This window comes from Epinephelus lanceolatus, chromosome 18 (genome assembly GCF_041903045.1).
Source record: "Epinephelus lanceolatus isolate andai-2023 chromosome 18, ASM4190304v1, whole genome shotgun sequence".
Taxonomy (NCBI): domain Eukaryota; kingdom Metazoa; phylum Chordata; class Actinopteri; order Perciformes; family Serranidae; genus Epinephelus; species Epinephelus lanceolatus.
This window is the reverse complement of record NC_135751.1, coordinates 36,492,136-36,514,222: the sequence shown is the minus strand read 5'-3', so window position 1 is coordinate 36,514,222 and position 22,087 is coordinate 36,492,136. Positions and strand designations below refer to the sequence as shown.

Genomic DNA, 22,087 nt, shown 5'->3' with positions numbered 1-22,087 from the left:
CTGGACTCGGTGAGCTTCAGCTTCCATTTTGAGGTGGTTTAATTAATTTTTTTCTGATATGTCTCGCCTTTTGTGTTCTCTTGGCTTTGCTGACTGACAGACAGAAGTAACATGTAGAAACATAATGCCTGCTTCCAAACCACTGGTCTCCCCAGGTTAGCTAACGCTCTGCTCTGCGCAGCGCTCAAGTCAGGTGGGAGCGAGCTAGTGGCACTGCTCATTCACACCGTCCCGTTGTTGCAGAAGCATGGTGGGCAACCTCTGGTCTCGTCCCAGTGAGTAAGTGGCTTCATTTTGAGCTGCAAAACCCCTTTAGCATTGTTATGTATGTTAGCACTGGCCATGCTGACACTGCTAATTGTGCTAACAGAGCTAAAAGCAATGCCTAAGGGGGTTTGCAGCTCAAAATTGAGCCGGTTGGGGCGCCCACTAGCTCACCCGGTAGAGCAGACCCTCCATGTACAGAAGGTTATGTCCTCGCCCTTTGCTGCATGTCGTCCCTCCTGTCTCTCTCCCTTTCACGCTACATCTGTCCTACCAAATAAAAAGGCAAAAAGCCCCCCAAAATATCTTAAATTTAAGCTGGTTACTTATCGGGGCATCCTTGGATGAGGCTTAATGGTGGGCACAATGTTCCCACAGCAATGGTGCTGGGTCTAGATGGCATTACTAGCAAAAACTGATGAAGGAGCGAGACTGCTAGCGAGCTCCCACCAGACCCAGTTGGGAAACCCTTCAGCAAACTTAAGAGCAGCAGAATTATAGATCAACATGTGTAACTGGTCAAAAATATTCTCAGCAGTTAATGAATGAATGATCAACCACCGACATCCTAACGTGAAAGGATTTTGGATTTAGAGTGCATGAGAGTTGTGTGTTGGCGGCAAAGCAACACAACTGACTTGTTTGACTGCCTGAAAAAGACTTAATCCATATGTTTGAATTTGTTTCTTTGTGAATTTTCTGTAAAAAGCGGTGCAAAAAACAAACAGTTAGTTCATTCTGCCCATTGTCCCCCATGTTTGTCTACTCTGACGTCACGTCTGATTAAGAGATTTGCAAGTTTTCCGGTTTAGTGAGTGAAGACGAAGAACACATCCATGGATGGGCCTCTGGTTGTTTGTGAGTGGAATCTGTCGGTGTGTGTTGTGCTGTTTTGGCCAAATCGTTGCTCTCCACTTACTACAGCAACAAAACTGTTGAATGTATCATTACATGTTGTCATATGTGGGGTCTGTCACATTTTTAACATCTGTTAAGAACTGAAAAAGCCAACAGCGTGGGCCAGTCTTGAGATTTACTGATGACTCGTTAGCCTGTAAAACTGAATGAATGACACACTGTCTCTGTCCTCAATGTGGTTTTTTTACTCTGCACCAACATCACCGGAACAGTCTGGATTAATCTTATCTACCACCGACAAATGTCCTGTTTAAAAAGATCAAATCATTTCCTGTCTGTCAGCACCTCAGTGCCTTTGTGTTTATGGCTTTATGATGAATGTTAAACCAAAAGTCAACCAACACCTGTGCTGTGGTACAAGTGTAGATGGAGTAGATGGCGTTTGTTCTTTAATGTACGCGAGTTTCATTGCAACTGTGCATGCCATTCTGTCAGTGAGTGACACTGCATGACTGTGTGTATGTATGTGTGTGTGTGTGTGTGCACGTGCCTGTTGCGAGCATGTTTCCATTTGCTGGTATCGAGGAGTGTGTCAAAATAACACCTGCCGTCTTCACAGGAGATTTCTGAGTGCAACAGCACGGCACAGCGAGACTCAAACACACAAACGATGTGTGTTTCCATCCAACTGTCAGAGCAACTTTAGTATGAGAGAGTCGCGAGAAAACCCCCCACTAACTTTGTGTCTTTTCTGTCGTTTGTTGAGGTGAATAAATTGACTGCTCTTGTTTTAGCTGGATTTCAATTGAGATTGCTCCATTTAGCTGCGTCAGTTTCAGCATTCTGGTATTGTTCGTGCTGGATCACTGTCACACTGTCATGGTTTACTGAAACACTTGAATAGAACGGAGTCATTGTTAATGTTATCAGTAGCACCTGAGCTTTAACAACTATGACAAGTCAAAATGTCTGCTGTGAAAAAAGGACTATTATATTTTCAGTTCATCAATTTTTGGAAAGAGTATTATTGTAGCAGACACTTTTTTAACCATATTCCAGTTTCTAACACCACCAAAGCTGGGAGTACACTGTATTCTCATCTGGTTTTTGAGCCGCTTGACTCAGTTTAGAGTCAGACTGAATTTCATCTTTGTCATGAGTCGTTTGCCATGAAGTATACAAAGGAAAGTGAGGACAAATCATGGCTTGATCAGCTGCTCCTGATCGGCCGTCAGATGTCCACATGAATTTCTGACATGTCAGAAATTTTGGTCGACTGTTGTCAGGCTCTTGCACAGTTGAAGCAGAGCCAAAGGTCGATGCCCCAAGATCAGTGCCTTTTCTCTCACTGCACCTGCATGAAGCCTAAAACAGAGCATCTGAAAGTGCCATGGCGACATGGAAAATATGGAAGTAAAGAGGGCTGCCCCTTGAATGTTGGAGATTCAAATCATCAGTTGGGGCCCCCTCATTCGACTGAGATTGCTTCAAGTAGAGCAGTCGTTGGTCAATGTGCTGTGACGTGTACTTCTGGGGACATTTTTGACCCTCAACACTGAAGTGAGTGCTCTTGACTTGTAACGCAGCGGCACAGAGGAGGAGAGACTTTGCACCATAAGTCTCCGAGACATTATCTTCTTGGAAGTGGTGAATTTACAGCTCACAAATACTTAATATGACACAGTGTCTGGCTTTTGTTTGATATATAGTGTCTGCAAAAAATATTGTTATCGTCAGCTTGTTTACCATCCCACTGAGCTTTGTTCAAATCTTTATATGGGGGAAAGAAAATCATCAAATATTCGTATGAACCGTCCAAAACTGAAAAACTGATATAACTCTGAGTCGGGTGCGGCCCTAGAGGCCAGTTTGGTCGAGCTATGGCGGTAGTGTACAGCCTTTTTTGATGTTTCCTCCTCTTCCTACCATGGCCGATATGAATGACAGAAACATAATGCATTACTGTGAACCATACTGATGTATGTGTATGTTACACACCTCCAAACAAACCTAGGTGAACAAATTTACCTGCCTTGGAGCTTTCAAACAAATATTTGTTGACCTTTGTCAACAGCCAGAATTGTCTGCAGGGTCCGACGGGCTGTTTTTATTTTCAATTTCACACAAATGTGAGCACTCAGGTGGTGGCTTGGTGATCTGACTGCACAGAGTGAGCTTTGGCTTTACATCACAGATGAATTCCTCGTACAGTGGGAATTAGAATTATACATACAGTACAGGCCAAAAGTTTGGACACACCTTCTCATTCAATGCGTTTTCTTTATTTTCATGACTATTTACATTGTAGATTCTCTCTGAAGGCATCAAAACTATGAATGAACACATGTGGAGTTATGTACTTAACAAAAAAAGGTGAAATAACTGAAAACATGTTTTATATTCTAGTTTCTTCAAAATAGCCACCCTTTGCTCTGATTACTGCTTTGCACACTCTTGGCATTCTCTCCATGAGCTTCAAGAGGTAGTCACCTGAAATGGTTTTCCAACAGTCTTGAAGGAGTTCCCAGAGGTGTTTAGCACTTGTTGGCCCCTTTGCCTTCACTCTGTGGTCCAGCTCACCCCAAACCATCTCGACTGGGTTCAGGTCCGGTGACTGTGGAGGCCAGGTCATCTGCCGCAGCACTCCATCACTCTCCTTCTTGGTCAAATAGCCCTTACACAGCCTGGAGGTGTGTTTGGGGTCATTGTCCTGTTGAAAAATAAATGATCGTCCAACTAAACGCAAACCGGATGGGATGGCATGTCGCTGCAGGATGCTGTGGTAGCCATGCTGGTTCAGTGTGCCTTCAATTTTGAATTAATCCCCAACAGTGTCACCAGCAAAACACCCCCACACCATCACACCTCCTCCTCCATGCTTCACAGTGGGAACCAGGCATGTGGAATCCATCCGTTCACCTTTTCTGCGTCTCACAAAGACACGGCGGTTGGAACCAAAGATCTCAAATTTGGACTCATCAGACCAAAGCACAGATTTCCACTGTTCTAATGTCCATTCCTTGTGTTTCTTGGCCCAAACAAATCTCTTCTGCTTGTTGCCTCTCCTTAGCAGTGGTTTCCTAGCAGCTATTTGACCATGAAGGCCTGATTCGCGCAGTCTCCTCTTAACAGTTGTTCTAGAGATGGGTCTGCTGCTAGAACTCTGTGTGGCATTCATCTGGTCTCTGATCTGAGCTGCTGTTAACTTGCGATTTCTGAGGCTGGTGACTGGGATGAACTTATCCTCAGAAGCAGAGGTGACTCTTGGTCTTCCTTTCCTGGGTCGGTCCTCATGTGTGCCAGTTTCGTTGTAGCGCTTGATGGTTTTTGCGACTCCACTTGGGGACACATTTAAAGTTTTTGCAATTTTCCGGACTGACTGACCTTCATTTCTTAAAGTAATGATGGCCACTCGTTTTTCTTTAGTTAGCTGATTGGTTCTTGCCATAATATGAATTTTAACAGTTGTCCAATAGGGCTGTCGGCTGTGTATTAACCTGACTTCTGCACAACACAACTGATGGTCCCAACCCCATTGATAAAGCAAGAAATTCCACTAATTAACCCTGATAAGGCACACCTGTGAAGTGGAAACCATTTCAGGTGACTACCTCTTGAAGCTCATGGAGAGAATGCCAAGAGTGTGCAAAGCAGTAATCAGAGTAAAGGGTGGCTATTTTGAAGAAACTAGAATATAAAACATGTTTTCAGTTATTTCACCTTTTTTTGTTAAGTACATAACTCCACATGTATTCATTCATAGTTTTGATGCCTTCAGAGAGAATCTACAATGTAAATAGTCATGAAAATAAAGAAAACGCATTGAATGAGAAGGTGTGTCCAAACTTTTGGCCTGTACTGTATCTTTCTAAAAAAGTCTACGCCCGGCTTTGGTTTGGGATTGTTTTTGTTTTGACTTATGTTCCAGTTTCAGCTGATTATTACTTCCAACTTTCTTGTAAATAAAACCAGTGTAGTCACAAGTCCTCTACTCCTGTTTGCACAATGTTACATCATGTGATAGAATATGAGTCACAAGCTTGTTTCCATCCAGACATTGCATCCACATCTGTAACAAGACATTGCTCCTAAACTTTTTTTTTCATACCCATTGCACCTGTCATGAGTAATAAAAATATATGTACCTATATTCTTGCATATTTAAACGTAATCTTTGCATAGTCTAGCTTTAATAGTCTGTAGCTTGTTGTGGGAGTGAACCCAAGATGTATATGTTTATTGGCAATATGTTAGGAAAGTCATACATTTTTCTATTATTCATGCAGAGCTGTTGATGGATTCTGGTGTCTTGCACAATGTCAATTTTTACCTCAGTTGCACTTCTTATAGTCTCAAGATTTGCATCATTAATTACACCAGTCTTTTTACCTTGTAATTTTGTCTCCAAATGGTCTTGTATAGATTTATTTTGCATGTGATTCTTATTTGAGTGTTCTTTATTCTTCTCTTGTTTCTCCATTTGTGCTGCTGCAACAACTGAATTTCCCCACTGGGGATCACAGGCCAATTATTAGACATGGGGCTCCTGGGCACAGATAAGCAAAAGGCCCCACCACCTCTCCTACATAGGAGCCAGACACACAGACTTCATTGTGATTTTGCCTCTTTTTTGTGGTTGTTTTGAGTCCGTTTGTAGTTGTGATGCATGTGCTTTTGTTTCTCTTTGAGGTAATTTTATCTCTGTCTTTTGTTGTTTTCTGTCTGTTTGTGGTTATTTTGCAGTTCCTTTGCATCTCTTTGTGGTCTTTCTAGGTCATTTTGAGTCTCTTCCTGGTTGGTAATTAAGGCTGCTTTTAGACCTACAGTCGTCTCCTTTGGTCCGAATCAGGGACTAATTTTGTCACAAAGTTGTATAATTGCCTATAGTTGGTTCGTGTTCTCACGGCAGCATTTACAAGCGGACCAGATCAAATGCCTTGTGCGAAAAAGCTGCTCTTGATTGGTCAGAATTTCCATGTGGGAAAAATCCAGGAAGTAAAGCAAACGTTGAAGAAGAGTACACTTGCAAGATAAATGTGACACTTTCTAATGTCACAATGGAGGGACAACTACGCAGGTTAATTTTAGCGCTGCTCATCGTGGACTATATTGCTGTCGTTGTTCATTTCAGTCAAACCATACAGTTTGAAAACGAAGCGCGGCTCCAACTAGAAAACAATGTTTTGATGCATTGGATGTGCTGAATGTGCATATTAAGGCAGTACAGGAGGAGGTGCACATTAATAATCCTCCAGGACTGTAACATGCTCATGTTTAACCCAAACAATGTGTCATGTGACTGCAGTTGGTTCAGATCCAGGTCGGAACACCTTCTCACCACAAAGGAGACCACCTCTTCAAGAAGGTCTCAGTCTGGTTGTTTTGGTGCACACCTGAGTGTAATTGCTGTGTTCACACCTGCCCAAACTAACTGCACTTAGGGGGCAAACAAACTTGAGTTTGATTAAACCGAACCAAACAGGGCAGGTGTGAAAGCACGCTTAGTGACATTTTTAAGATGAAGGCTAGGGCGGCCCCTGTCACTTTTGGTCACTAGGCCTGCGCCCAGTTGGCCAGTTCAATAATCCTTCCATACTGGGGATCGGTAAAGGTTTATCTCAAGATGTATGTTAGGTTTTTCTTTTTTAGAATATTTCTTAAGTAGTTTTTAGCCATTGGTCTTCTGTTCGAGACACTAATTTCCCCCTCTTTTTAAACTTTCTATTAATAATAATATTATGAACCACATCTCTGTGGCTTCTCAGTATGCTTTCTCTAGAAAAATGAAAGAGATAAGTACCTCACAGCCATTAATAACACATTTGTACCAAGTTTGCTTTCTGCACGTATGTCTGTTTTTCACAAGAGCATTTCCTTTGCAAATGTAGTGTGTAATTTCTTAATCAATACACAAAGACGCAAAGTAACCACATCAGATATTAACACATTGCATTGCGGTTTGCAGAGCTGAAGGTTGTCGTGTTGTAACGTGAATGAAGCATTTTTAAGTGGGTTTATGTTTAACTTCAGCTCTCAAAGAGAAAAAAAAAGTTTCCTCTAAACAATTCAGAAGGCAGAAAACCAGACGTGAACACCCTGAAATCATTAACAGACATTTTTTAAACCACATGCTCGCAGCATGAATCAACACACCAAACAATCCATCACACATAAAGAGAGATACGTGTTACCAGACATGTATGCAAAACCTGCACAAGCCCTCACCTGTGTGTGTGTGTGTATGTGTGTGTGAGGACCTCTTTCTCTGCTTTGCTGTCAGGATTAATGGTTACCAGTGTCAGTGTGCCAGTTAGCTGTGGCAGAGGCGGATAGCACGGCAGAGTTTTACTGTTTGAATGTTTTTCTTGCAGGGAATAAAAACCAGAGATCAATAGCGATTCCCCCCCAGCTAACCCCGCTCCAAGTCCCACTGATGGATAACAGATGGGTTCACAGAGTGTGTGTGTGTGTGTACGTGTTTGTGGTGTGTGTGTGTGTGTTTGTGGCAGACATTTATACCAGAGATTTTTCTTTCTCGTATTTTTAGGGCTTTTGTACATGATCCAGCGTTGTCGTTTTTTTGGATTCTGTTGTGTTTCAGTCCATCTCAGATTGATTTTGCGATCAAGACTGTTGTTCTCGAGTTTGATTCCTCTGATTTTCACTGTGTGGGCGGGTGTGTGTGTGTGTGTTTATGTGTGTCAGATTTACAGCTCTATCAGGATTGATCTCCAGCAGGCCTTCTTCCCTCTGATATGGAGATACGTTTCTTATGAGGATCTGAAAATGGAGGCTCAGAACGTGTTGGGGAGTCAGAGAGCGCGTTTCTTGGCAACTTGGTTATCCCAATATGGCAAACTAACTGTCTTGTGAAGTGGGAGCCAAAGTATGTGTGTGTGTGTATGTGTGTGTGTGTAGGGTGGGAAAGCGGGGATGGAGTTGTGAAGGGAAAGAGAGGAAGGAAGGAAAGGGCTGAGAGAAAGAGAGAGGGAGGTAATGAAAGAGTAATTCCAAAACATTTAAAGAAACATTTCCCTCTCAGCTACCATTTGGATGTTGTTTCTGGAACGAGGAGAGCAAATGTTTTCCCTCGTTCTACCCCGCCCTCTTTTTTCTCCCTTGGACTGTTCAGGAAGGGGGAAAGGGAATTTGGGATTGTATTTTTTTTTTCCTGATCACTGGCATGAAGCGACTCTGTGGTCCGTATGTTGCTGTGTGTGTACTCACTGCACACATGGATAAAAAGGCCTGTAGGCGGCTGTGATGCAGAGATTGATCCATACTCTAGTGGGGCATCAACGAGAGAGTGAGTGTGTGTGTGTGTGTGTGTGTGTGTGTGTGTGTGTGTGTGTTTGGCCTGAAGCAATTCAAAGCGGCTGACATCCTACCAGGACCTTAACATGCTTGACAGGTGGTGGTTGTGAATGTATTCTGTGTTCATTGAGGGGGTATGTCTGGGTGTGCTCCTCACACACACCAGGTAACAATTAGAAAGTGTTTTATAATTGAGAATGATTTGTTAACACAACAATGTTGGCACGTCTCCTGACACACACTGAAGGGAAGGATGGAAAAGGTGGCGGTGCAAATAGGTTTCTTTTTTAATGGTTGATTATATTCTAACTGACATTATGAAATTACCAAGAAAAGTCATGAGTCACTTGAGTTAAACGGTGCCTTATCTCATATCAGACCAGCCGCCTGAGGAAAAAAATGGTGGCATTGTACATCTCTGCAAACCACGGATACATTTTCACATATGTATCATATCAGCGTCTCTAAAATGACAGATTATATGAGCTGACTTTGTCTTCTGGAGGTGGAGGGGATGGTAGATGGCCTGACACTCAGGTTTATCGCCTGCCAAGCTGCAGACCACAGGTGTCCACATTTCAAGACAAACAAACAACAAAATTGGTCGTTTTTTTAGTAAGTCAGTGTCACACCAAACATGGTGTTTATTCGGGACCCACCGCTGCGTTTCCAGCGACTTTTTAACCCCAAACGTGGGTGTTTTTAAGGGACCCGTCGCTGTGTTTCCTGCAGCTTTTTAGCCCCAAACATGGGTGTTTTTAAGGGACCTGTCACTGCGTTCCCTGCAGCTTTTTAGCCCCAAACATGGGTGTTTTTAAGGGACCTGTCACTGCGTTCCCTGCAGCTTTTAGCCCCAAACATTGGTGTGTTTAAGGGACCCGTCACTGTGTTCCCTGCAGCTTTTTAGCCCCAAAATGTAGGTGTTTTTCAGGGACCTGTAGCTGTGTGCAATGCAGCTTTTTAGCCCCAAACATGGGTGTTTTTAAGGGACCCATCACTGTGTTTCCTTCGGCTTTTTAGCCCCAAAATGTGGGTGTTATCTAACTATTCCTGGCTCTTTTTCCCACGGCTTTTTAGCCCCAAACGTGGGCTTTTTTAAGGGACCTGTCACTGTGTTTCTTGCAAATTTTTAGCCTCAAACAAAGGTGCTTTTAAGGGACTAGTCGCTGTGTTTCCTTCGGCTTTTTAGCCCCAAATGTGGGTGTTTTCCAGGGACCTGTAGCTGTGTTTCCTGCGGCTTTTTAGTCTCAAACATGGATGTTTTAAAGAGAACCGTCTCTGTATTTCCTGCGGCTTTTTGTGGGTGTTTTTAAGGGACCTGTCACTGTATTTCCTGCGACTTTTAGCCCCCAAACATGGGTCTTTTTTAAGGAACCCTCGCTGTGTTTCCTGCTGCTTTTTAGTCTTAACCATTGGTGCTTTTAAGGGGCCTGTCACTGTGTTTACTGCAGCTTTTTAACCTTAAACATGGGTGTTTTTTAGCGGCTATTTGTTGTTTTCCCAGTGGGGAAAGTGCCATAAAAGGGGTTGTTTTTTAACTGATATTATGCTGTACGCAGTGTCCCCCAAGACATGATCTTCTCCTGACCATAACAGAGTGTTTTTCGTGCCTAAACATAACCACATGTTAACATCAGTGTCGTTGAAACATTAAGTTTCAACACTTCCGCTACATAATAATGTGCAAATGTAGCATCTGTGGTTTGCAGAAATGTATAACGCCAATATTTATTCTGGCATTGGATCACTCGCGTTACACTAACAACAAATAGCAAAGTGCTTTTTATGGTCACACTAAAAATTGGACGGTACTCAGAAAAACAGGAAACATAATGTTCAGTTCAACAGCCGGTTATTGTCATGAGATATTTAAGATGAGATAAGATATACTTTATTGTGCCCAAGGGGAAATGTTGCTTAGGCAATAGTGCTATACATAGCTGCAACTTAAAACAATATGTAGCCACCAAGACAGGACAGTAGTACAACAAAGACACTGATAAATTACAGAAAGTATCACACATGGCTTGTGAGATAAAATAGTAAATACATAGGTATTATATTTAATATTATACATGATGCATACAACTAAATGCAACAATGCTCCTTGCTTATGACACAGGAGTATAGATAAACCTGTTTTGACTTTTGCATCTGATGTCCATAAAAGAATAAATGTTTGTAACATAACACACAATTTATTGCAACATGTTGTGGCTGTCCTGTGAAAACCATGTATCACCAAATTAGCTTTTTTAATAGTTTATTTAACTTAAAAGTGCAACACATCTTCAGTGGAGTCAAAGCATGTTGTTGATAATATTTATGGTGGCGTTTCTGAGCAATAGCCTCTAAATATATTTGCATACTGTAATTACCTCTCTGTGTAGCAGTTTCATTGTGGCTGGCAGGGTCCGCCATTGGATTCAGATTACCTGCACATGCATTGGGATTGACAGGAAACAATGCATGTATGTAATCCAGTGTTCCATTGTTTGATTGTTTGATAATCGCCACACTGTTCGCTGTTTGCTCTCCTGCAGCTGTATCAGAGCTGTTTTAAGTTATTGCTGATGCAACATAGTTGGCCTATAAACAAGACACTGGTTACTTTTAGTGTGTTTTTGTCAGCGGTTTAGTTTGAGTACCGAAATATGAAGGAGCAGTCGCAGTGATCTGGAAGGCTGCTTCACACCAAATCTGGCGTTGTGTGATTGAGTGGGAATGTCACCTAAATGGCCCATTTGTGGAGAGTGGAGACCAACTCTGGAAAGCCAATCACCACATCTCAGTGACTGAGTAATTGTCTTCGTATCAGTTGTATCTTTACAGCCACAAAAGACACGTGTACACACACACAAATGAAGCGAGTGTTGTCCTTTGTAGGAAAGTACAGAAGAGCTGTTAATACATTATTTCTTTTACTCACTATAATATTTAACGATAGAAAAGCTGTATTACTTCTTCCTGTGGACTGCGGGCATCCTTCTGGTCTGATTGCCAGTAAAGTGATTGGCCACTATGTCGGGTTGTGTTTCTCCAAAAATGTAATCGGTTTTAGCTTTTTGACACAGGGCACTGTGTTATTTTTTGTTCTTGCCACTTCTGCCGCAGCCTGGGTCCATCAGTCAAATTAATAGGAGGAGTGGCTTTTTTGGCTACAATGCCAGATTTGGTGTGAAAGCAGCCAGAGATGAAGAGTGGAAAACTACTTTCACTGCATGCTGTGTGACTTCAGATCACAGTTGACACAATGGGAAAAGACATATTATTGACGGACTGTTGACAGCAAGTCTTTGCTGTAGAAGTAAACACACTTAATTGTAATTTTTGCACCAGTGACCATGGGTGTCTGCAAGTCAATCAGGACTCAAATTGTAAAAATGATAAGTTTTAGAAGTTAAAGAATTTTCCAGTGCATAAAAGCCACATAATCCTTACTAAGAATTCCAAGTCATCAAATGTGGAGATGCCTAGTTTTCTTCGGACAGCGGTGATGTATGCATATGAAAAGGACAAAGTAGTATAATGACTTCTGTGTGTGAGTATGTCTCTGCTATAATGAATAATAGATTGTATCATTAAACGACACAGATAGTCATCTCTTTTTGGAGGTATAACCTCATCACTGTGCTGCTCTTTACCGCAGGATGAGGGAGGTGTGTTTTTCTGCAAAGTTAACATACTGAGACAAACTGAAGGTTAGTCACAGGCTGTGTGCGTATCTGCGTGTTTGCGTGTCTGTGTACGCCCAGTAAATTGCGTGATCAGTGGATTCGTATGTGCATGCCTGCATTTTCTTACGTGCGTATCTTAGGCGTGTATTTGTCCATTTGTTTAGTGTGTGTGTGTGTGTGTGTGTGTGTTTGTGTGTGTTTGAGGCTCCTGCAGTGTTTCTGACTCAAAGGGCATTCACTGCAAACCCTCACAAAACTGTTTGCACATGTCAGTGATCACACAGAGATGCAGTGCAGCCACTGAAGCCACACACACACACACACACAGACACACACATGCATACATGCAAACATGGGGAGACGAGAATAAATCTGTGTCTTATAAAAGCTGAGTGTGGAAGGATCCACCTTCACTGAGGCACACTGCAATACTCCTGTATGCGTGTGTACACACCTCTGTTTGTGATTAATTGGAAAGCTGCATTTGCTATTGATTTAAAATGCAGTGTGTGTGCAGGCGCTAACGGACTGCGGTTTTAATGTACTGATTTAGATGCAGGGGAAACTCGGTGAGCACAGCATGTCTTTCTCAGATTCCCACAGGACTAATACAGAAACACACACACACAGATACACACAGTCCCTTCCCCCTCGCCCATATACAGACGGCACCCTTTCCCCTACACACATGGTTAGTTTTATCAGGGTAATGGCTGTGCAGTGCGTTCAGTAATGGGCTGGGTGGGTGGGGGAACCTCGGCTAAACATGAAACCTTTTCCAGCTCTTAGGAGGTTGTGATTGGAAGAGGCAGGGACGGTTCAAAGGTTCAGAGTTTACTAATGGTCACACATGCAGGAGTGGAGTCTAATAAAAACAATCGATAACCATATCATACATGCCGAGATATGAAATATTTTACGAGGATGTACTCTGCCGATGGTGGAGTGATGGAGCTGGGTTTAATGGTGAAGTGTGTGTGACGACAACATGCTGTGAACAGAGTGTGTGTATAAACAGATCACTGTGTGCAGGGGTGGCGGTCAGTCTGTTTGTATCGAAGCCAGATTTGAACATTATCAGGGCAGAATGATACTTTTGGGGTTGTTATTTCTTTTTATCATAAAAAAGTTAATGCCAGCAGCCCTCATGTGATAGAGGGATGTTTGTTGAAAAACCTGAAATGAATCAAATGTCGAAAAGTTGACATCAATGATGCTAAAGTGTACGCCACAGGCTGTATCAGTCTGTGGAAATATTAAACTTTAACGCTGGTTTTCATGCTGGGCAAGTATTTTATCAGCCTGGGCACAGAGTACATATCTGTGGATCACAGTAGAGCCCTTTGAAGATGTCTGCTGCTGTCTAACAGTAAAAATATTATGTTGTGATTTCTCCCTTAAAGGGTAGCTTAGTATTTTTGAACCTGGACACAATTTTCACATGTTCTTGTGTGAAAGTGACTAATGGGAGATACAGCTTATGAAATTGGTTGAGTATTTAGCAAGACCCCTGCAGACGGCAGCCACAAAACCACCAGCCGTCAATTTACATCCAATAACAGTGTTTGGTTTTGCCATTGACGGGTTCAGATTGTTATTTTAAGTGTCTGACAACATTATGGAAAGGATCCCTACAGAGATAGACCTCTTTGTTAAAGAGAAAGACCCTTTCGTTTACCCAGAAACAGCCCCAAAATCTGAATTGCCCAAGCCCACCAGACTCCATTTAAATAAACAGTAATTTTAGCGTGTATAGAGCCAGCATACTTTCACATCTAACTGGGTGAATTAAGGGTTTATTTCAACCAAACCAGAGTTGGTGATTGTTGGAACAGTGGAGACGAACCAAGATGGTTTTTCGAAGTTTTACTTTGTGTCTGTCGACTTTGAATGGAGTGTGTTTTATGACAAAAAAATCGCTCTTTTTTTAAATGGAGCCTTGTGGGTTTGACAATAGTTATTTCAGGGCTGTTTCTGGTTAAACAAAAAGAATCTTACTCTTTAAAAAAGGTTTAGAACTGTCGGGATTTTTTCCATAATGTTGTCAGACACTTGGAATGATAACCTGAGCCTGTCAGTGGCAAAAACAAACTTGAACAGACGGTGTAAAAGGGGCTCTTGTCATACATCATAGTGCCTGAATATCATTTGGTTGTAATGAAAATTGAGGGTGTCACCTTGGGCTTTGGGAAGTTATGATGGGCGTTCCTTTACTTGCCTGATATCAGACAGGATTGTCAGCTTGTTACACCCCTTTCCATCTTTACTCTGACGTCCACCGTAGCCGATGTCAGTCGGGGAGAAGGGTTCAGTTGCCTGTAATCAATCACAAGAGACCAACATAGTCGCCTGAATTAAGCATTATTTAAGTCCACACTGATGCGTAGCCATGTACCTCTCTTGCTGGGGTTTAAGAGTGGAGTGGAGCGAGGTAAAAACAAACTACGATGTTGGGCAATGTTGACATTAACACGTCATTTAAACAGCCTCGATAGCAGCATCTATCTCGTCTTTAGCGCTCGCTATTGTTATTACTCCTCATTACACTGCTTTATAATGCTAGACAATAGTGTTAGTCCCACCCATGGCACTGAATGGCTAATCGTAAGTGTCACGGGGCACTCGCTGATGAATTGTCAACGGAGAAAGCGCTGTTTCATGTCACAATGCCAGACAAATCAGTCAACTCTGTGGAGTGGGCGGATTCAAAGGTCTAGACCCAGGCAGTTCTTGTGTTTGATGGCATGTCATAGACCAAATGATTGATTGAAAGAATCATCAGCAGAGTGCTGAGGTCACCAATTGGGCTGCTCACACAGCCCAGTTCTGTATCTTTTGGAGAATTTAAAATCGAATAGATATGATTTATTGAAGGCAGAACCCACAAGGTGACAAGTAGAAAGTGGTTTATAGGAAAGACCAGGAGGTAACTAAAGGGAGCTCTGATGGTAAACTCCCTAACAGCGACATATCTGATGACATGCATGTGTCCAGCTGGGTTTACACAGCTCCCTTCTTCCTCGCTCCCACTGTGATGATTGCGGTTTTCAGTCGGTGGTTACATTAACTGTCCCCTCTCTTCAGAGTGCAGTCTGTCTGTGGTCTGTCTTGTGGAAGCAGAGTGCATGGTGGCTCAGTAGTAATGTGATTACAACAGACTGCTTCGGCACAGAACCATCAGCACGCATCGATTGTGCACCACACACACCCCAAAAGCACGCACGCTGGAAAGTGACAGCATGTACAGTATAAATCGATCGTCATTTATTAGTTTGGTTCTTGTGGCCGTGTGGTTGACTGACAGTCTTCGTTCTGTTTTTTTTCCAGGCGATGCCTTCCCGGCAGGCTCCAGTCCTTTCCTGTCAGGTTTTCCCGGCCCCTCCCCCCTGACCTCTGACCCAGCATACAGATCGGCCAATCCCAGCAGTCTGCAGATGGCTCAGCTCTGGGCATCACCGGCTCATGAAGGTAAATCATTTGCCTGGACAAACATTTCCATCTCTCTCCCTGTGTTTTTCTGTCTCAGTAAGGATTTCAGATTCTTAAGACACATCATATATTTCTCACAGTCTGCTGCCGTCCAAAGCCCAGGAGGCTCTTTCTTCTGCTTCTCAGTGCTTACACCAGTGGGATCCTGTTCCATTTCTGTCTCTCTGCTGCTAGGTGCGCTGCTGGCTCTGTCCTATATGCGTCTCGTTTCCTCCGTCCTCCACCTGTCTCTTACTTTCGCCTGTCATGCGTTACTGTAATCTATCTTCCTCTCTCTTGTTCTTTTTTTGAGCTTCCTGTCCAGTGTGCACTTTGTCTCTGTCTGTCTCTGTGTAGCTCTCCTGCCCCACTTTTCCTACAACACCTCTCTCCTGACCCAGCTTCCGAACACAGTTTTAGACGCACAAAGGTGTATGTATATTTATATCTTAGTGTGTTTTTATCTTCTCTGTGGACCTCTCTGTCTCTGTGTTCATCTTAAGGCCTGCCCAGTAAGTGATTCAATCTCTGCTCCTTCCTCATTCCCTCCTCCTGTCCTTTTGTGTCTCCTTATCAAATCTCGCTGGAGTAGAAGGTCAGATAGGAGGGAACATATCCCAGAGTGCATTTTGGCAAGGTAAAGGGAGAAGGACGAATGGATTCTATTTAGGGTTCGTTTTAAAGCTGATTGCATCGCCTGTGTGACACAGATCTCGTCCAGTCCGCTGCAGCAAATCAGATTCTGTGTGATTAGTTTTTAAGATTTTGTCTCGATCGTACTGTCTTCGATTTAGGGACAGTTCAAAGGGGGCAGCCCTGTGATTATAACCAAGAGTCTGAGCAGTAATTCCTCCGACTCTTTGCTGGTTCCCTGGCAACTGCTCAGAGCCAAGAATAGTGCGGCACATAACTCGAAACAAAAATGGCATTTTTGTGTTTTTACACTTCAGTTTCTTTGCAGATTAAACAATCAAGATATAATGTGTGAATTTTGAGCTTTGGGGGTGCTAGTAGATGCATTTTGTTACCTGCAGACAGAGCCAGGCTATCTGTTTCCCCCTGTTTCCAGTCTTTATGCTAAGCTAAACTAAACAGCAGCTGGTGGTATAATAAGGTTCCTCAGATTTCAATTTAGTGGGATTTCATATTCCTAATTTAGGAACACAGCTGGTATATTTTATACTTACTGTAATCCAGTCCATCATATATCACTATATGTATTTTGAATATACTGGCACTCTGTGTGGACATTTTTTTGGGAAGCGGACTTAGTCACATGTGTATCCTGGGCTGTTTCCATGTACCATGAAGGTCAGAATAAGAGTGCACTCCAACTTTAGCAGTGGCTGCTTTGACCACAGAGATGTGGGTGATGGCTGGCTCCACTGTGGTCTTTTCCTCAGCCAGATCTTAGGCTTCTCAGGTGGTCCAGAGACGGTGTGTTTGCCATCAGGTTGATGGTGTTGGTCTCTTTCAAAGAACATGAATAAAGTGCGCCTTTATGCAAATCCGCATGCTGCAACTTTAGTTAATAATGCCTTAACTTTGAAATATATGAATCATAAACAACCTTTTATGTTGAAATAATGCCACAACATTCAGAAACACAATACTTGAAATATACTAGGGTGTCTACAGGTCCTTAAATTTTCTTAATATAAGGCCTTAAAAAGTCTTATATTGTCTTAAATTCAGATTCAATGGGTCTTAAATACTTTCAGTCACACTACTGCGAACATTTCTCCAGCCTGACATACCCAGTGTCTGTTTACAATCATTGAAGAGACCAGTATTGCAATAATAAATAGCATTTAAGACAGTGATGAGATTTTCTCTTTACATTAAACTTATTAAACAATTCAAACCAATGACAAATAGTGTCCAGAATATTCTCCAGAATAACCTCAAAGGTTCTGCATGCTCAAAAAATATACTGAAAGCAAACCATGGCAAACTCAAGCCCAACAAGCAACAACAGATGGACACATTAACCTGAATGAAACATTACTTAGTTAACTAACACAATGTAGTGCCCAGCTCTGCACTTGTAAAGGTTAACTAAACATCCCCTGTTTTTTCAGCAGCTCGACATACTCTGGTGGTTACTCATTTCACATAGACAGAAAATGCAAATGACTATTGGGCAGGGCTTTGCATCTAAACTTGCCATCAAAAGACGCCTTTCTTTATCCATTTCTGCTCACAGAGGTTTGTTTCTACTTGCCTCTGCTAACATTACTGTTCCATCAGAGGTATATGTGTTCAGCACGCGTCCAAAAAATAAGTGTCATTAAAAGGAATTTCCATTGCACGTTTGTCTTAAATTTCATATAAGGTGGTATTAAAAAGGTCTTAAAGTCTTAAATTTAACCTGGTTATATCTGTAGACACCCTGTATACATGATTTAGGGACATTATTTCAACCTTATGTCATGTTTGTGTCTTAATATCCATAAAGGCCTATTTATTGAAGAATGAATGAATAAAATCAATAAATCCTGGTTGGTCAGGCAGGGTGGGCCGCCCCTCCTAAAATAATGGTGTAAATATATCCAATGGTTGTTGCAGAAAAAAATGCCAACCATAACAAGTATCAAAAACAGGGATTGCTTCGATGAAACTCTAAAGGAACATACCTTTAAATCATACCCTCAAATACAGAAGTCGATCAGTTTCAGCCCCCGCCAACACACACCTTGTTAGACTTTATATTCAGCCAAAGCAGGAGGGATAAAGGATGGATGGACTTTTGACGCTTGACTTATAGTTGAGCCTGAATTGAGGATGAAGTGTCTGAAGCTAAAGAAGCTAAAACCTCCTGCTGGCTAAAGCAGCCTTAGAGTCGACTTGCTCTGATATGAATAGAATCTCTGACGGCGTAAGAGAGATTCTTAATACCTGGTAGCTGGCTTTAATAGCCACTAAAAGCTGGAGATGTTTCCGGGCGGCAGCTAAGAGGCAGACTTTGGATATGCCTGGGATGCTCCGTGGCTGCATAGGAACCCGTATCAAAGCTGTCTGAGATCAAGGTTAGCTGTTAGCTGTGGTTAAAGGAAGCTTTGCAAGAAACTTATCCCGCATGCCTTTAGTCCCCTCACATCATTCCTCTTATATTTCTGTCTCTCTATGCCTCCCTCTAACCACTGACACCCTCACCACCCGCCTCCTCCTGCTTCTCCATTTCTGCCTCTCACCAGATTTATACTCCGGCTCTGCTGCTCGCTGCTGCGTGCTGGAATGGCAGCAACGTCTTTGATATATCTTGGAGTGGCTGGAGTGTGGGAACAGGGAATGTCTCACCCTCTCTGGGTGGCAGCCTTTTTTTTTGTTACATGTGGTGACACCAGCCAGCGTCACACTTGCAGCCAGCTCAGTCCCAACACAGAATCCAGAGCATTACACCAGGCGCGAGGCTTTGTCTATATTAAGAGCCGGTCTCTGAGAGTGGCAACTGACTGTCAGGCAGACTCTCACTCAACATCAACCTCGAGCTAATCTAGGGCTGAGTGATTAATTGAATTTTATTTTCAACCAGGATTTGGCTTCAAACGATTATGAAACAAGATGATCAAGATGAAAAGATTATTTTGCATCCCTGTCTTTTACAGCAGTAGGCTCAGTGTTTTCTCTGACTTTCTCACCGGATTTAACAACTTCTCAGACCATCTTAGTGACAAACTTTGAGACTTATGCAGACCATCAGGGAAAAAGCAAGAAATATATTTAAGTATATTGTGTTGTAATTCATTCCTATACTGCTGGAAGTAATCGCAGTCCCAGGCCCTTCTACCAACAGCGCGGGGTCTCTCTTTCTCCTCTTGCACCATGTATTTGTTTTTAAGTTGAGTTCAGTAAATGCAGATGTTTCCATCGTCAATGAGTAATCATTTGAAATAATCGTGATCTCAGTATTGACCCAAATTATCATGTTTCGATGATCGCATAGCTCAAAGGTGAACTCATGAAGCACACAAATTATTAAAGGTCCATCTAAATGTAGTGCAAGTTTTGACTGAATTCTCCAAAAATCTGCAAAGTATAATGCAAATTTATGTCCTTTATCCATGGACTACTGTTACCTGAACTTTGGGAGTTGGTTTATCAAGATACGCAGTAGATGGCGCTAATTCTCCGGTCATTACAGCATACAGCATTGAAGGCCAGGCCCCATTCATCCCTATACGAGTTGCTCAGTGGTGCATGAAGCCAAAATGGTTCAACTGCCGTGTATAAAATTACCCAGATGACCGGGAACTGCTTCTGCACTATGTGGCCCATAGAGCAGGCGCATTAGAGACTTAAGCTTAGCTACTTATGGTTTCACCGAAATAATTCTAACGTGTGGCTCTTCTAGACTCTCTAAATGTTACTGGACCGAATGGATTGAATCCCGATAGTGAGACAAGTGATTTTTGCAAAGGTTGTGATGCTAAAAAATGTATCCGTGTATTTACAGATGCCTCTATCACCGTGCAAGACAATGTGAAAATGTCTTTTTGTGTTGGAGCCAGCAATTTATAACTTCACTGTTTGGTCACTATGAAAATTGGCTTCAAAGCCTGGTGCACTTCTGGGGGCCTGGGGTCTCATTTATAAAACAATGTGTAGGATTTAGACTAAAAATGTACATAAGGACAAAAGCCAAAGATGGCATGTGCCAAAAAATATTTGACAGTTTCTACAATCAGGCTTCCACCTCACCATCTGCAATTTCCTGTCGCTAGAATGTTGGTAAGGGTCAAGTGTCTCCCACCAAGTTTGTTTTATGGATCACAACTTTTGCGTGGGAATTGACGTACACCTCTTTCAGGCCTCGATTTATGCTTAAGTGGTGTTTATAAATGAGACTCCTGGTCAGATGCAAGGAGGTTAAAACATGTCAGTGTACTTGGTTACAACACATGAGCAGTATATGAGCAATAGCTGGGGCGTTATCATAGGACTTAGAGGATGACTGATTTGTCAAACTGAGACTTCCACTGTTGGCCTCAAGCTGGAATAGTTTTGTACGAAAAGTAAAGATATAGGTGAAAAATACAATTCTTTAAATATTGAAAAAGACCATAAACAAATATTTTCTACATGCGAACATTCTCTTGTATATCAGCCACCATCTAAATTAGTGTTCCCAAAAGGTGTGTCAGGTTGAGTGCATCCAAGGAGGCTAAAAAGGCCTCACCCAAAGAGCACTTGAGTGGACACTGTCCCTTTATTTCTGCTACCATCTGCTGTAACCCTCCAACATCACAGCTCCAGTTAATTACATTGCACTTGTGTCATACCTCATAGCTCCCATGAGGTCAAAGAGCGTGCCCCAGCCTTCTTTGAATAGCCGTGGTCAGGTGACTCTGCAGAAGAGGGCGTAATGAGATGTCACAATTAAAAGAGGGACAGTCAAACCTCAAAGGAAGGAAACCAGTGGATGTATAATAACACAGACACACTGGACAATCGACACAGAGTTTTAAACAACTAGTAATGTGCTCTTGGAGAAGTTTTAGTAACAGTGCTGTGTGCAAAGTGTGTTAGAAGCCATCCAGAGACGCTAAGGAGAGTTTGCAGTGACCTGTGCAATGACTTTATGTTATTTTTTGCTGTATTTGTTTTTCCTTGCCCAGCATGTAAACTTTTTTGCATTATTTCAAGATTTTTTTCTAGGTTTTGATGTTTCCACTCAGGTACTTTAATACAGAAACTGACCATGAAATTTTTAAAATAGTTGCCAGTTAATAAACTGCATGTCAACTCTGCTGCTCTTTATGTAAGAAATAATATTTTTGTTTGTTACATTACAGCAGAAGATGCCTCTAAATCCTCATGCATCATGTCTCTAGGGTTGTCCAGTGGCTCCAAATGGTCCTCGTGAGAATTTCAAGGGAGACATAATATTTACAAGACTGAGCTGGAGAATAAGTTGTTGTATAGTCTCAGTTTCTGTGTAAACTACATCGTAATGACATGTTTTTTGTGTTGTGTGTGTGTCTGCAGGCTACCCTCCTCTGCCAAGCAGCCTGTACTCCAGCCCCTATCTGTCCCTGGGGCACCTGGATCCTCCCTCGCTGTCTCAGCACCCTCTCTACGACTCACATAAAGGTCAGTCGCTGTCACCAGCAACATTCATGGAGACAAGTGGCTGAATTTAGTGCACATATTCTCTCATAACCTGTGATACATGAGTGGAAGTAGGTTTTCATGTCGAGCCTTTTCAGTTAGTGAGGAGACTCGTAGTTTGTTGTGGAATGAAGCCAGAAATGGGGAACATTCAGTTCACAGGGGACCAGTTTGAGCTTTGTTTTGTATTTTATTTTCACGTTTAAATGTATAGTATGCGTCTTTTCTTCGTGGATATGACTGTTGCAGATCTTCTGTAGGTTTTTGTTACTGTTATATTTTCTTGGCAAGTCGACATTTAAATATTTATCATGCTCACCTCTGCCTCTGTGCTGCTGTTTTGCTCTAAATCTTCATCTGTTTCAACAGGTTGTGTTCATGCTGTGGGTGTGTGT

The 22,087-nt window shown here is 42.3% G+C and overlaps 1 protein-coding gene across 1 annotated transcript in view; it reads left to right on the top strand.

Moving 5' to 3' along the window:
• tnrc18 (trinucleotide repeat containing 18) overlaps positions 1 to 22,087 on the top strand; it is a 70,869-nt gene that overhangs the window by 9,943 nt on the left and 38,839 nt on the right. Inside the window, exons 3-4 of the mRNA XM_033645147.2 lie at positions 15,441 to 15,581; positions 21,570 to 21,674. Coding sequence (XP_033501038.2) covers positions 15,441 to 15,581; positions 21,570 to 21,674 — 246 coding nt within the window. The remainder of the gene's footprint in view (positions 1 to 15,440; positions 15,582 to 21,569; positions 21,675 to 22,087) is intronic.